Below are 16,280 nucleotides of genomic sequence, written 5' to 3'. Positions count from 1 at the left end.
ATTATTTTATTAATATAAATATAACAATAACATTGTGTAATGTAAATAATAATTCTTTAGTAAAAATTATTACAAATAAAAATATAATTTAATAATAAATTTGTTGCTATTTTATTATACTATTATACTATTTAAAATATCATATCATATAAATACAAACAAAATCAATTTAATTATACAACATTATTTTTATTATAGCAACAATAAAATTAGTGTTAATTTTATTGCATTATCACGTATTGCAATAAGTACAATTTTTATTTTATTTTTACAAATATTTTTTTGTAATCATATAAATTAGATAATATTTTTTAAAAATTAATACATTTACATTTTGATTAATATATATATATATAATGTGTGTGTGTGTGTGTGTGTGTGTGTGTGTGTGTTTGTGACTAAAAATGTCTAGTTATTGATTTAATTAATTATTTTTGATTATTTAATATCTTAATTGTTTAATTTGTCTGACCGATAAATAATATAAAATAAATTATTGTATTAATAGTTATTTAAAATTAAATATATATAATATATAAAAATGATATATAATATATATATATAGTATATATATATTAGTAACATAATAAATCAGTAATATTACTATTCATAAAAAATATTAATAAATTTTATCACATTTTAAACATATTAGATAACAGTAATATCAAATTATACATAATTTATATACTATGTATTTATGTATTATACAAAATTTCAAAAATCACATTTAAAAATTAGATAATATTATTTAAAAATTAAAAAATATATCTATTATTTTAAAAACATGAGTAATATAATTGCAATGTTCAACCGTGTCAATAACATATGTAAAAGTAAAATACATTTAAAATTACATTAGTTTGATATATTAGTAGAGGAAAAAATTATCGCTAAAATATTTGTTTAATTGTTAATTATATTATTATTATTTCAAACTATTTCAAACTTTAACTTAAAAATACAGGTAAGTCTTAGCGTTTTAATTATTTATTACAAAATATTTGGTTTACATTTAGCTAATATAAAGATAATTAGTTGCTATATATATATATATATAAATGAAATAAACATATACTGTATTTCATAAAATTAATTCCCATGTTATGTACTGTATGTATAATAAGTAACAACAAAAATAATTTAAATAATTAAGATTTTTTTGTCTATTGAAGTCATTATTATTAGCCTTAAAATAATAATATACGGTAATACTGAAAGTTAATTAAACTTTTAATTTAAACAAAAAACCTGTTTTTTATCAAATTTGATTTTTTATTTTTATATATACATTAAATTATTTTGATTTTATATATAATTTTCAAAATTGTTATTTTCAAGTTTACTATAATTATTATCACTATTTTTTTATTATTATCACAGTATTTATAAGTTTGTTATCTTTTAGGAAAAAATTGTTTTTACTATTAAATATTTTTTGGAATATTAATTAAATATAAAAAATAAAAATTAATATCAATATATAAAATCAATGGCCACTCGTTGGGGTATATTAAGTGCCGGCAAAATCAGCCACGATTTTGTATCAGCATTGAGGACATTGCCTACAGATGAACATCAGGTAATAAACTATTAAAAAAAATACTATTATAAATTTAAGAAAACAATTAGCTAATAGTTTTATTAAATAAATGCATAATTAAAAATATAATAATTATATTTTACTTTTATAGTTATATTTTTATACCTTATCTAAAACAGTAGTTTTCAAATAAAAAATGTTTTTTTGCAAAATAATTGTTTTCATTAGTTAGTAGCGGTGGCCGCACGTGATCTGCAATCAGCCCAACAGTTTGCACAACTGCACGGCATTCCGAAAGCGTACGGCACGTACAATGAGTTGGCCAATGATCCAGATGTTCAGGTCGTATACATCGGTACAATACATCCACACCACTTGTCTACCGCCAAGCGTGTGCTGGCCAGAGGTAAACACGTGTTGGTGGAAAAACCGATGACATTGAACTCGAAAGGTACTGATGAGCTGATAGCCAGTGCCCGGCGCTCCGGGTTATTCCTGATGGAGGCTCTGTGGTCCAGGTTTTTACCGTCGTATGAGTTTGTCATGAAAACAATTAGCGACGGTGTTATCGGTGATGTCCAGTATGTTAATGTTACGTTTGGTATGCCTATAGCTGAAGTCGACCGTGTGGCCAAACGTGTGTTGGGAGGCGGAACCATACTAGACATTGGCATCTATGCCATTAATATTATCGAAATGGTCTACAACGGCGAAGCGCCGGAAGAGATTCGGGCAGTCGGCCATCTAAATGCCGACGGTGTTGATGAAAGTGTAGTGGCGGCGCTCAAGTACAGTGGCGGTCGTACAGCCAGTATATCGACCAGTTCGCGGGTCAAACTACCGTGCGAGGCAGTCATTGTCGGTACTAAAGGTGTGCTACGGGTAAGTGATGTCAAACAAAAATATCTAATAATATTTTCTTTCTACTGTACTATATATATATATATACTATTTTTTTAATTTTTAGCTACCGATGCCGTTTTGGTGCGCTGATAGGGTCTACTTGAATAACGTTGCCTACGAGTTCCCATTGCCTGAACCGGCCGAACCGTGCAATTTTTTTAACAGTGCCGGACTCCGGTATGAGGCCATTGAAGTGCGAAAATGTTTGACCACATCATCGCTGGAGAGCCGAGTGATGTCCCATAAGGACAGTCAACTGTTGGCCAAAATTATGGATGAATTGCGCCGTCAGGTGGGAGTCAAGTATGATGTCGACGACTGAGAAGATCAATAAAATTAATTCAAACTTTATATAAACTGATTTTATATAGAAATCATAAAATTATTTATATTAAGTTCAAATAAATAATTAATTAAATATATCTAATTAATATAAAAACTTTTTTTTATTTAAAACTCGAAACTGTAAAACTTATATTAAAAGCAACTATATAAAAATTCATACGATTAAATAGGTAAATAATTAATTAGGAAAAAATCGCATGTTATTTTTATTTTTTCAATATTTTTTAATTTTAAAAAAAACTAAGCCAAAGTGCCAGTACATTTTAAAAATTTTTAAATAAATTTAGCATGCTAAAAAATAATTTTAGCCCACGTAATTTATGCTATACATTGGTATTGTACTGTAACATAAAAATACCGTATTATTACATCAATTTTATGAGTCATATACAGTACGGGTACTGTATATTACTATACGGTTTGTTTATATTTTAGTACAGTATTAATACTGTATGTACAGTATGTATGTGTTTATGCATAAAGTATTGCATTTTATATTATTGATTTAAATTACATACAGTATTATATCACACATACTGTATATATACGTTGTGTATATTTAGTTATCATTTAGTTTTTGGATGAAAAACAAAATAACAACAAAATATTGTTGACTAGTTAACTAAAATAAAAAAAACTAAAAAATTTATTACAGTAATATTTCAGCATACACATATTTATATTTAAACGTCATAAACAATTATTATTACATTTGTGACATATTTGGAAATATTATTTAATAATAATAATAATAATTTTGCTGAATAAAAAATTGATCATGTTCAAATATCATATTGTTTGATGTTGTTATGCGGCGACCCGTAAACTAAACTCACGCCACTCTCTAAGTGTATATTATTTAGTGTACAGTACTGTACTGTATATTATGAATACTATGTAATATACAGTATTATTGTTGTTGTGTTATATAATTTGTGTTATTATTAGCACATATTGAGAGACCCATAATAATAAATTAGCGGTCAATATATCATATTTGGTTTGCCCTGAGATATAGGAGGGGGGCGTAAACTTGTTGTCAGCAAATATTATTATCATCATCAATAATAATAATACAAAATTATCATCTGGGTAATAAGTAATTAATTATAATTAACATTACTATATATATATATATAACAAATTGTATCAATGTCTATATATGTAATTTTAGTATTATTATTAAAGCCATAAAATGTAACATGCTACATATATAATAATAATAATAATAATAATAATAATGATTGGCACATCGTAAAAAAATATATTCAATATATTTTATCATTGACAATTTATTTATTTTTTTGCAAATAAAAAATGTAAATTTTTTTTTATTTAATGTGTTATTTGGTTTTTTGCTGAGATCTCATATTTAATAATAATAATAATAATAGTAATAATAAATTAATAATATTATTAGTATAGACAACTATATATTGTGTCTCAAATTACAGCAAAATATATATATATATAATATTTATTACAAGTCATATTATTTGCTTATTATTAATAGTATTCATTGCATTACTACTACTACTAATAATAATACTAATATTGTGAAAATATTGTATATCATTAATAATAATATATATATCATATTCAGTCAAAAATAATAATAATATATATCATATTTTTTAACAACTTAACTAAATTACAAATTGTAAAAAAATTAGTCATTTTTTGTTATTGTCAAATAATTATATTTTAATTGTGTTTTTAATTATTTTAGTTAAACTTAATTATAATTGTTATTAATCTGCGAATATTCTGTGATATATATTATATATAAATAATATCTCAAAAAAAAATATTCTATACTATAGTCTATAGTATAGTTTATAATATAATAATTATTTAATATATTATTATTAATAATAATAATACTTTATATAATAATATATTGTAACGGATTATTAACGGGAATCACCCGCATCTCCACACACACACATACAAAAAACTACATACAAGCGCATCAAACAAACAATTGTCAAAAAAAATGTCAAATATAACACATTGGAGGAAACCTATACACCTGATGGTGAATCTGCTAGTATTGGTGACAGTAGTATTGCCATCAATTGTGTCGGCCTATGCATTGTTGGACATCAGACAGGATGAAAAAGCTAAACGACTGCATCGGTTGGACTCACTAAACATATTGGTCTATACACTGTTACTCATATTGACGGTGTGTACCATTTGGCTGTTCAAGCACCGGCGGGTACAGTTCCTGCACGAAACAGGACTGGCCATTATCTACGGACTGATTGTCGGTGCCATTATTAGATACGTTGGTCAGGACAGTGAGGTCACTCATTTCAGGTATGGGCGCTATTTATTATATATGAGATTATCTATCAAATTATCCTATAGATTGTATATACGAGTTATAATTATTATAAAAAGTTTATTTTTTAAAGATATCTGTATTAATATACTGTAAATTAATATTTCAATAATAAATATATTATTATTATAATATTTAAAAATAAAATTAATAGGATTTAAAAGAAAATAAAAATTATTTTTTGGTATAAGTTATAATAACATTCAATAATAATAAAATACTCAATTAAAATTTTTAATCTATATTAATTAACTAATTAAATTATATTGTTTTTTATTTTTAAAAAAATAGTTTTACAATTTTAAAATATCTAATTCTCTTATTATGAATAATTATTTTTCATTAATATTTATTAAATATCTATTTTTAAACATTATTATCAGTAATATTATGAACTATTATTTGTTTCAAAAAAAACAAAACAGTGTTATACCGGAATCAATGGCAAACAACTGTTCAAACGGTACAACAGCTTACCCACCGTCCAGTAGTAGTACAGCCTTTCCTATGCCACCCGACGCCCTGTGGATCAAATTGAATATACCAGTTGCCGACCACAACAACAACAATAACAACCCGCACGACGGCAACGACAATACCACTGTTAGGCCGATTGTCGAGACTGTTAAGCGCACGTATGCCTACCTATTTAAAGGCGAACTAAGCGGTTCATCTGATAAGACCAAATCGGATAGCAAACAGATGTCCGATAAGGCGACCTTTGACCCGGAAATCTTTTTCAACATAATATTGCCGCCGATTATCTTCAATGCCGGCTATTCGCTGAAACGGCGTTTCTTTTTCCGCAATCTCGGTATATAATTAATATAATATTATTTCACTCAAATTAATATAATAATAATAATATTTTTAATTTTATTTCTGATCAATTAACCTACAGGTGCTATCATGACCTATGCATTTATAGGTACAACCATATCGTGTTTTGTTGTCGGATCCATAATGAAACTACTGGTAGTCATAATGTCTGAGACATTCAAAGAGTTTTCGTTCAACGATTGTCTATACTTTGGTGCCATCATATCGGCTACCGATCCGGTAACAGTGTTGGCCATATTCAATGATTTGCATGTAGACGTTACAGTCTATGCACTAGTATTTGGCGAATCCATACTCAACGATGCCATTGCCATAACACTGGCCGGCAGTATCGACTCGTTTGACAAACACTATGATTTTGGTTTTTTTACGGCCGTTTGCCGGGCTTTTGGTAACTTTATCTACATATTTGTACTGTCATTCATCCAGGGATCCAGTATTGGCTGTCTGACAGCACTGGTCACCAAATATACCAAATTATGTGATTTTCCGCTATTAGAGAGTACACTGTTTGTATTGATGTCGTACTCGACATTTCTGATGGCCGAAGCACTGGAACTTTCAGGTAATTTCAAAATTATTTTTTTTTATCGAAATATAATCTAAACTTTTGTTATTTGATTTACTGGTAATTTTTTTATACTGAATTATACTAGAGATAAAAATTATTATCTTAATTACAATTTTAATATTTTATTACTAAAATTTTGTTAATTAATTTTTTAATAATTAATTAACAAAATTATACATATTAATTACTGATAATTTAGACTGATTAAAATACTATAATATTAAAATAATATGAAACATAGTGTTAAAATACTAGTTAATAAATAAAAGGTTTACAATATAATATTTTTTTTAAAAAATAATTAGTTGAAAGCTGTAAACTGTTTTTTAAAATAATAAATAATATTTTTATATTAAAAGTAATTTATGTCTATAGAAATATCTTACAATATCTTATTAGAAATGGATTATGATTTACTTTATTGATCTTTTTTAATGTAAAATTAATTAATATACTGTATATATATATATATATACAATGTATATAATCTGTATAAATTTATATGAAAAAATAATATTATTTTGTCCATAATAATAATAATAATTTATTTTATCTATTATTATACAGGCATAGTGTCGGTATTGTTTTGTGGTATATGTCAGGCACACTATACGTACAATAATTTGTCGGACGAGTCGCGAATGCGGACCAAATCGTTGTTTTCTTTGTGTAATTTTATTGCCGAAAATTTCATTTTCACTTATATCGGTGTTTCGATGTTTACATTTCCCCGACACTACTGGTCGTTCTCATTCATTGTGATAGCCTTTATAGCCATAGCCGTCGGCCGTGCATTGAATGTCTATCCCCTTTCGTTTGTATTGAATTTGGGTCGTAATAACAAAATCCCGCTTCACTTCCAACACGTGCTGTTTTTTTCGGGACTCAGAGGTCAGTCCAATATTTTAATTTTATATTTAATTAGTATTTAAATTTAAATTTTACAAAAACAAAATGTATTATATTTTTTTGCATAATTTTAGTTAAACTAATATAAATTGTTTTGAACAAAAAAATATACCCTAAATATGATACAATTACATTTGTATTAATTTGAAAAAATATTTGTTTAATATTAATTTTTTTATATACTCTACTACCTGTGACCTACAGGTGCCATGGCTTTTGCATTGGCCATAAGGAACACCCTAACAGAGCCTAGAAGGCTGATGCTGACCAGTACTTCGCTCATATCGATTGTAACAGTGATTGTTTGCGGCGGCTGTACGCCGGCTCTATTGCAACAGCTTCGGGTGCCGACCGGTGTTGAGGAGGCCGACCACGAAATGCTACAGTTTAGCGGTGTGCGCCGGTCGGCATCGGCTCAGACACCACAAGATCTGCGATCGCCCGGTCTGGCCACTGATGTACCGACAAGGAGTGCCTACGAAAAGGCCTGGTTAGTCAGGAAATGGTATAACTTTGACGTCAGGTTTATGAAACCTTTGTTAACTCATTCGCGACCGTCGCTGATGGACACAATGCCCGACTGTTGTCTGCCATTGGCTCGCATACTGACCACTACTCAGCAGATGACTGCCGATGACTATCATCGGAACGTAAGTTTGAAAAATTAATTTTTAAAAATTAAAATAAAATAACATCACTTATTATTATTATCTAAAATAAACCATTAGTTAAGTTAATATTATAAAAATTATTATTTTAAGAAATACTTTACAGTTATTTTTAAGTTTTATTACTAATGAATATTTTTCAAAATATTAGTTTATTATACAATATTTTTATTGTTTAATATATTGTATATTAATAAACTGTTTATTTTAATATTATAGAAAAAATATATTAAATTTATAATTATATTAAAATATATTATTTTCTGTTTTAATTTATTAAAATTTTGACTTATTTATACAAATTTTCTATATTTAATAGAAACTGAAAATAATGATTATTTAAATTTTTATTTTATCAATTTATAGCCCAATAATGATAGCGATGACGATCTTGTACTTCACGGATCGGGTCAACAACAGGGGTCACAAGGGTTTATGAGAAACAATTCAACTGAATACCAGTCAACCGATTACTTGCGGAGCACTAATACTATGACTACCGGTGCCTACATAACCAATTCGATCAATTTGAACAACGATGTGGTCAGACCTACTACACTGGTCGACATACATAACAATGGTGTCAATAATAATAAACCGCTCGGCAATGACACACAACACAGGGATCAGGATGTATACCATAATCATCAACAGCAACAACAACAACAACATCAACAACAAAGGGTTCGTCAACTGGTTTTACCACTCGATAACAATGATATACAACCGTCACATCATTTGGACTCATCTTTTATTTGAATTTTTATTTATTGAATAATTTTATTATTATTTTTTTGTTACTTTAGTTGCATTTTTTATGGAAAAAATTATTTAAAATCGTTATCAATATTTTTATTTGCAATTTTAATTTAAACAATTTAGATATAATTATTTTATTAAATTGCACATCCACACACACACACTTTAAGTATCATGTTATGTTGACACCCACCTAATTTTACCACCGATTGAATTAATTAATTTCGACCCCCATTTTTGACCCACAAATTAATTAAAATTAATCTATAATTATTTAATAATGTTTTTTTTTTAAATTGACATATAATTAGACTCTAATTATTAGAGATTGTTATGTTTAATATTATTATTATTATTTGTAATTTAATTTGAAATTGAATTGTTTTATAATTATTATTGATATTAATTTATCAAATTATTGAATGAGCTATGCGTTGATAATTTATTATTTAAACAAAATAATTTTAATTAATGAAACTGTGATCATGATATTAATTATTTAATATAATAATTATTTTTACTATTTTTAAATTATTATTTTGGATTATTTACATATTATTTATATAATATACGAATTATTAATATAAATCATAATATATTGTAAATTATTTTTTAATATAAATATATCATTTGATTAAAAAAAATGTTATTGATTTTTATTTTGCTTATAATTGCTTGTTAATCAACAACAACAAAAAATTATATTTTTGATTTTATTACAATGAATTCAATTAATTATTATTAATTTATTTTTAATATACACAGACTCGTGGTCCCAATGATCGGGATTTAGGACTGGCATTAAATGCAACAAATTTAATGTTAATGGCTATTAAATTACCTGATAGTAAAAGGTACTATTATTTTATTATTTATATTTAAATTTAATTTTTTTTAAATTTCTAATTATTTTAGCAAGTGAATGAAATAAAAAGTATTAACAACTTTGACTACAAATAATTGTTATATTTCTAATGTTATTATTTAAAAATTAATTAAAATTAAAACTAGTGAACAACTTGTGATTAAAATATATGTGTATAAAACTAATAGTTTGTAAAAGTTGATTAAAATTCATTATAATGAAAAATAATAATATCCAATATTATTATTAAATATAATAATTATTGTTGTATTTGTAATTTATTGTTAATTATAAATAAAATTCAATTTCAAGCATTAATTAAGTTAACTTAATTTATTGCAACTATTTTATCAATACTCTATATATTTAATTTAAATAAATGATTATAATATTTTTTTTTTTAAAAAGTGTTTATAAAATTTCACAGATAAATAGACTGAAATCAATTTTTAGTTTATATGCAATTTTATACTTAAATTTATTTGAATTTTTCTGAACTTAAAAATTGCACTTGGTCACATTGAAAATAAGATCTCATATATTTTAATTGTAAAATACTATATAGTATTTATACAGTATATACAATACACATAAACATAATATTTTTGATACACAAAAAAATAAAGTAATAAGAAAAAAATTATAATCCTAAATATCTTAGAACTTTATATAGAAATAATAATTTTTTGTGAAAATTTAAAAATCGGAAATTAATGGTTTCGGACATTTAGTTTACACTTAATTATAATCTATAATATAATAATAAAATTAACATCATCTTTTACTTCAACTATAATTTATAGTATATCATTTAAACATTCAATTTTTACTTTTTTTAAATTTTAAAAATAGAAATATATTGTATACTTATCAAAATACTAGCAATTATATATATACTAGTAATTTATATACTGTATATTTAATAATTTGTTTAATAAATGCGATATTTTTTATTATGCTGAATCTACAATAATTTATCTATTTGTAATAAATTTTTTTATTAAAAATAAAACATTAATATATATTTTTAGAATGTTTGTAAAATTTATAGATAAATATACCGAGTTCAAATTTAATGTTTATATTAAATATATTGTACTCAATGCACCTTTAAAAATGCACTTGGGCACATAAAAACACATTAGATATCGTAAATTTTATTGCAAAACACTGTATATATACAGTATATATATATATATATAGTGTATTCACGTGAACATCATATTTTTGATACACAAATAAAATAAAATTTCAAGTAATTAACAAACAAATTATAATCTTAAATATCTTATGATTTTATTATACAGATTATATTTAATGATAAGCTATTTTTTTAGTGCAATTTTGGTTATAAATGATATAAATACCACACCTCCAGACACTGGGAAATAATAAGTTACAATTTATGATTTACTGATAACTTATTGAAAGAAAAATTATATAATTTACTAATAATTTATAATAACTTATAACCCGATATAATGAAACAAAAATTGCGTATATTATTTGTGCCGATTGACGCCACTGGCCACGTAAACTCGGCCATCGGTATGGCACAGGTGCTGATGGCCGCCGGACACGAGATCACGTTTGGCATCAGTGATCAGTGGACCGGTAAACTTGAACCGTACGGTATTCGCGAAATAGTTTGGACATTGAAAGGTCGCGAAGATGCCGGCAATAATGCGGCCAAATATTATGCACAGGATCTCAAACGAAAAGGTATTTTAGGACCCGACGGCACACCGTTGGACAAAGCAGTCATTATGTTTAAAGATAACGGCAATGAAATGTTTGAGGCCTGTCGTGATGTTGATGAACACTTGGCCAAAGCGATTGACACCATTCAACCCGATATCATTGTATGCGATCAAATAATTTCGTTGACATCGATTACCCGATCGGGAATTCCGTGGGTATTGGTATGCAGTTGTAATCCGTTAACAATAATGCACGACAATAGGACACCGCCACCATTTTCAGGCAAGTTTTTTCTAAACTACTAAAAACAATTATATTATATGATTTTAATTTTAATTTAATTTTTAATATCTATTAACTTTTTTTTGATAATATCAAAATAATTTAGCTTAAAAATATCTAATTAGTTTATTACAGTATTATTGTTAGTTTCTAATTATTAGTAGTTATTACTGCTTTATTTTTAGTAATGAAAAAATTATAATATATTTTTAATTTTTAGGTTTACCGACAACCGGTCCATACAGTGAATGGCAATCATATAGAGAAGCATACATTGAAGGTATTCATAATACATGGAAACAAATTAACGACTACGAGTTGGCCACTGGTCTACCACCGTTACCGGCAATGTCGCTAATCAATGAATCGAAATATCTTAATATATATGGCTATCCCGAGGAACTGGACTATCTGGACATTAGACCGCTGCCCGAAAATTGGTATCGTTTTGATAATCTGATGCGTAAAGAAAAGCACCGACCGTTTGAACTGCCGAAACAATTGTCGACTAAACCGGGAAAACTGATATTTTTTTCATTGGGATCTATGGGTGCAGTAGATGTGGAAAACATGAAACGATTGGTCAATATATTAGGAAAATCTCGAAACCGATTTATTGTGTCAAAGGGGCCGTTAGGTGATGAGTACGATCTGCCGGACAACATGTGGGGTCAGTCATCGGTACCTCAGATACAAGTCTTGCCATTAGTTGATTTGGTTATAAATCACGGCGGAAACAATACACTAAACGAAACCATATACTTTGGAAAGCCTATGATAGTTATGCCACTGTTTGCCGATCAGTACGATAACGCACAGAGAGTCCATGAAAAAGGTTTCGGTATACGACTTGATGCCTACAAGTGCTCCGAAAAGATATTATTATCAGCTATTGATAAGCTTTTGAATGACAATGAATTGCGTGAAAAAATGCAGAAAATTTCTCAAAGAATACAATCGGATAATAGTTTGAAAAAATTACCGCAACTTTTAGAAAAATTAGTTCATAAATATAAACATCAAAACAATAATAAATCTATTGAAGAGTTGACTAATAAATTAGTTATACATAAGATAATTGATGAAAACAATAACAACAACAACAATGTTAATTCAATTTAATAAAAAATTCAAAATAAAATACAGATTATACAGTTATAAAATTGTTTGTAAAAATATATTTATTAATAATAAATTTATTGATTAGATATTATTATGGGTAGTGTTGCCAGACGTCCTCCATTTCGGAGAAAAATGTCGTCCGATTTGTGTTGAATGACACAGTTTTCCGGTGACTAATCTCCTGAAATGCATTTGTCGTTCACTTTTTTTTATATTTTTATAATAGTAATTATAAATATAATAAATTTCTATATATTTATATATAATAAGATTTTAAAAAATAACAGAATGTATAATTTTTTTATTAAAAAAACATTAATGTATTATTTAGATTATTAATAAATATTATATCAATAGTATTAGTAGATTTTTAAAGAAACTAACTTTTTATAAGATTATTTTTTTTAATAAGTTATTTGAAATGAACTAATGTTAAGGTTATTTAAAACTATTTAAAATGATATATTAATAAAATTATGAAATATATATATATATAACAATAATTTTAACTAAAATTGAAACTGTCCTCCAATTGTCATCTGTTTTTTCAAATGTCGTCTATCATCAAAATTATATCTATCAATCCTAATCCTAATTATGAAATGGATTATAAAAATATTTTTAATGTATTAAAATAACTTTAACTTTATTTTATCATAGATTTGAGGTTTCGGTTACGGTTTCATCCGGTTTCTGAGTTTTGGTTTTTGAGTTGCGTTTTCGGTTCGGTTTTTGTCGTTCAGTCCTTTTAGGTTTAGGTTTCGGTTTCGGAGTTGTTATGCTTTTGGTTCGCTTCTTGTTGTCGTTTAGTACCGATTTTCGGTTCCGTTTTGGTTTCAGAGGTTTTTGTCTATCGGTTTTAATTTTCTTGCGGTTATTATTATTATTATCATCTTTATTATCTATGTTTTCATCTCTATCAGTTAAAAAGTATTATCATATATTAATAAATATTAAAAAATAATAATAAATAATAATAAATTTACATTTGATAATTAATTAAATATTTTTTTTCCAAACAAAAAAAATCTTACTGTTGTTTAGTTAGATTTTTATTATCATTTTCAAAATTATCGTCACTGTCTATGAAAGATCCGGGTAATTGTTTACATTTGCATTCACTATCGACGCACAGAGCCTTCATATCAGGTTCACTACCACAGTGTTTGACACAGGGATGACCAGCTGGTAATGGATGTAATTCAGATGGACAACCATGAGTGCCAGTAGTTTTATTTTCTTAATTCAATATATTTGCATTAGTTATATAAATATATATTATGAATAAATATGTTTTAACATTTTTATATAAATTTATATATATATATATAATACAATACATACCTACTTTTGCAATTGACAATTCAGATAATAAAATTAATGTAGATAAAAACAATTTCTTTAACATATTTTTTTACCTTGTAGCAATTTTTTAGTGAGTTAGTAATAATTTCAATGTAATTCAAAATTTATTATTTATTATTGTTTGTTTTCTATTTGTAAATATTGGCTATTTATTTACTTTATAAAACATTTTAATAAAATAATTTTAAAATTCTAAACAGTTAATTATTTTTAATTATTGAACATATGGTTAACTAATTAGTATTTTAATTAGTAATTAGTATATAAGTAATTTTATTTCAGAAACTATCATTCATAAAATAAGCCAAATAAAATATAAGTAACAAAATTATTTAACTTTATTTTTTTATAATTTATTATGAAAAATATTTTTTAAAAATATTTTTGTATTAATTATTTTATTTTAATATAAAAAGTTAATAAAAACATACATATTTAAAACATTTTTACAACATTTCAAAATTATTACAACAATAATGTTATTTAATAAAATATATTATATTTTATGTTGCTATATCTTACCATGGTAACATAAATAATTATATAGTAATTTACTATACAGATATATTTCATGTTAGTATTGTAATAAATAATTTAACATACTTTACAAAATTGCTAACTATTAATATTAACATTTTATTATTAACAGTTACAAAATATACTTTTTTAAATAAAACTATTTATTATTATTAATAATTTTTAATTAATATTAACATATAATTTATATCAATTAAAAAATAATGTGTGATAACTATGATAGACAATCGTTTGATCGTTTTGGTGATGATTTATGTGAATTATTGCTCAGTTATCTAACTATTGACTTGTCATACAAATATCAATGTGTTTGTCATCAATGGCAACGACTTATATTTAAACATCAGACTAATTTGGAAATTATTTTTGACAAAAATTTTATTGAAATAAATTATTTAATTAAATTAAATATCAATGATGATGACCATGATGATGATGTTATATTAAAATTAAATTATTTATTCAAAAAATTGCTATTAAATAATATTACAAGCATTATAATATCATTTTATTCTAGTAAAATAAGTCACTTATTATACATTGATATAATAATTAGTAATTTTTTAAATAATTTAACTAAATTTACAATCTATAGACTAGATTATGATTGTGATCAAGTAATAATTAGTAAAATAAATTTACTATTATCAAGTTTATTGAAAAATAACCTAGTCAAACTTGACCTGGATCAATCACCTAGTGAACAATTGGATTTGGTTGGTATATTTACTAATCAACCTAGATTAAAACAATTATCATATTATGATATCAATGAAAGTCATATGCCATTAGTTGGCACATTATATCAATTTAGTTTGAAGTCACTTAAACTTGATTTGAAATGTTTGAACTACATGTGCGATGAAGTAGTTATTGATAATATGTTCAATGGTTTGTCACAATTATCACAACTATCACATTTGGATCTATGGTTTCGGTCGTTTGATGACAACCTGACCGATGCTGTCTACCGGGGAATGCAGTCTATTGGCCAACATTGCAATAAACTACAGTCCCTTATCATTAATCACTATCAGTATGAGTTGTCCCAAACCTTATCAATAATTAACACAAGTTTTTGCCGTCAATTAAAACGATTAAAAATTCAACGATTTTATGTTATCGATGAAAACGATATACCAATTAATAGCCTAAATAAATGTTCAATACTAACACATTTGCTAATTGAACCATGGTCATCGTGGGATGCATCAATTACCATTGATGATGATGATGCTAATAATATTGATAAAATATTACCCAGTATAAAATATTTGAATATTACAAATGCTCGTATAATTAGTAATAATGATAGTATGAAATCAAAATTTGAAAATATTAAAAACTTAAACTATGTTAAACTATGTGGTGAAATAATTATCAATAAATTAATTAAAAAATAATATACTATTTTATAAAATGAATTGTAAATCAATTGATGATTTTTGTTGTTAATAATACTGTATTTGTTTTCTGATTATTTAATTATTCAGTGTTTAGCAATTAGTTACCTTTTATTGTAAATA

At 25.4% G+C, this 16,280-nt stretch overlaps 4 protein-coding genes across 4 annotated transcripts; 3 read left to right on the top strand and 1 right to left on the bottom strand.

Moving 5' to 3' along the window:
• The first annotated feature begins 1,475 nt into the window (after nt 1-1,475).
• Nucleotides 1,476-2,766, top strand: LOC128952076 (trans-1,2-dihydrobenzene-1,2-diol dehydrogenase-like). Its single transcript, XM_054297410.1, has 3 exons — nt 1,476-1,579; nt 1,769-2,422; nt 2,508-2,766. The coding sequence occupies exons 1-3, from the start codon at nt 1,490-1,492 to the stop codon at nt 2,763-2,765; spliced, it is 1,002 nt and encodes a 333-aa protein (XP_054153385.1). The 5' UTR covers nt 1,476-1,489; the 3' UTR covers nt 2,766.
• Nucleotides 2,767-4,701: 1,935 nt separating this feature from the next.
• On the top strand, nt 4,702-9,186 carry LOC128952884 (sodium/hydrogen exchanger 6-like). Its single transcript, XM_054298342.1, has 6 exons — nt 4,702-5,110; nt 5,561-5,949; nt 6,037-6,540; nt 7,114-7,437; nt 7,660-8,105; nt 8,490-9,186. Exons 1-6 carry the CDS (start codon nt 4,785-4,787, stop codon nt 8,880-8,882), a joined length of 2,382 nt encoding a protein of 793 aa, XP_054154317.1. The 5' UTR covers nt 4,702-4,784; the 3' UTR covers nt 8,883-9,186.
• Nucleotides 9,187-11,228: 2,042 nt separating this feature from the next.
• Nucleotides 11,229-13,005, top strand: LOC128951391 (uncharacterized UDP-glucosyltransferase YojK-like). The gene is made up of 3 exons (XM_054296640.1): nt 11,229-11,730; nt 11,951-12,697; nt 12,938-13,005. The coding sequence occupies exons 1-3, from the start codon at nt 11,229-11,231 to the stop codon at nt 13,003-13,005; spliced, it is 1,317 nt and encodes a 438-aa protein (XP_054152615.1).
• A 501-nt stretch (nt 13,006-13,506) lies between these two features.
• On the bottom strand, nt 13,507-14,014 carry LOC128951390 (suppressor of Mek1-like). Its single transcript, XM_054296639.1, has 2 exons — nt 13,887-14,014; nt 13,507-13,768 (listed from the first exon to the last, which is right to left on the bottom strand). Exons 1-2 carry the CDS (start codon nt 13,994-13,996, stop codon nt 13,507-13,509), a joined length of 372 nt encoding a protein of 123 aa, XP_054152614.1. The 5' UTR covers nt 13,997-14,014.
• Between the last annotated feature and the right edge of the window lie 2,266 nt (nt 14,015-16,280).

Source organism: Oppia nitens, unplaced genomic scaffold, assembly GCF_028296485.1.
Source record: "Oppia nitens isolate AA-2021 unplaced genomic scaffold, nextdenovo-longstitch-racon4-pilon3 scaffold1_pilon_pilon_pilon, whole genome shotgun sequence".
Classification (NCBI taxonomy): Eukaryota; Metazoa; Arthropoda; class Arachnida; order Sarcoptiformes; family Oppiidae; genus Oppia; species Oppia nitens.
This window is presented reverse-complemented; position numbering and strand designations above follow the sequence as displayed.

Coding starts and splice junctions, on each gene's coding strand:
- LOC128952076 (XM_054297410.1), top strand. CDS start 1,490: ATGGCCACTCGTTGGGGTATATTAAGTGCCGGCAAAATCAGCCACGAT. Junction 1,580..1,768: donor TGCCTACAGATGAACATCAG/GTAATAAACTAT, acceptor TGTTTTCATTAG/TTAGTAGCGGTGGCCGCACG. Junction 2,423..2,507: donor GTACTAAAGGTGTGCTACGG/GTAAGTGATGTC, acceptor TTTAATTTTTAG/CTACCGATGCCGTTTTGGTG.
- LOC128952884 (XM_054298342.1), top strand. CDS start 4,785: ATGTCAAATATAACACATTGGAGGAAACCTATACACCTGATGGTGAAT. Junction 6,541..7,113: donor CGAAGCACTGGAACTTTCAG/GTAATTTCAAAA, acceptor ATTATTATACAG/GCATAGTGTCGGTATTGTTT. Junction 8,106..8,489: donor CCGATGACTATCATCGGAAC/GTAAGTTTGAAA, acceptor ATCAATTTATAG/CCCAATAATGATAGCGATGA.
- LOC128951391 (XM_054296640.1), top strand. CDS start 11,229: ATGAAACAAAAATTGCGTATATTATTTGTGCCGATTGACGCCACTGGC. Junction 11,731..11,950: donor GACACCGCCACCATTTTCAG/GCAAGTTTTTTC, acceptor TTTAATTTTTAG/GTTTACCGACAACCGGTCCA. Junction 12,698..12,937: donor AAGAATACAATCGGATAATA/GTTTGAAAAAAT, acceptor TTTATTGATTAG/ATATTATTATGGGTAGTGTT.
- LOC128951390 (XM_054296639.1), bottom strand. CDS start 13,996: ATGAAGGCTCTGTGCGTCGATAGTGAATGCAAATGTAAACAATTACCC. Junction 13,769..13,886: donor AAAAATCTAACTAAACAACA/GTAAGATTTTTT, acceptor TTTAACTGATAG/AGATGAAAACATAGATAATA.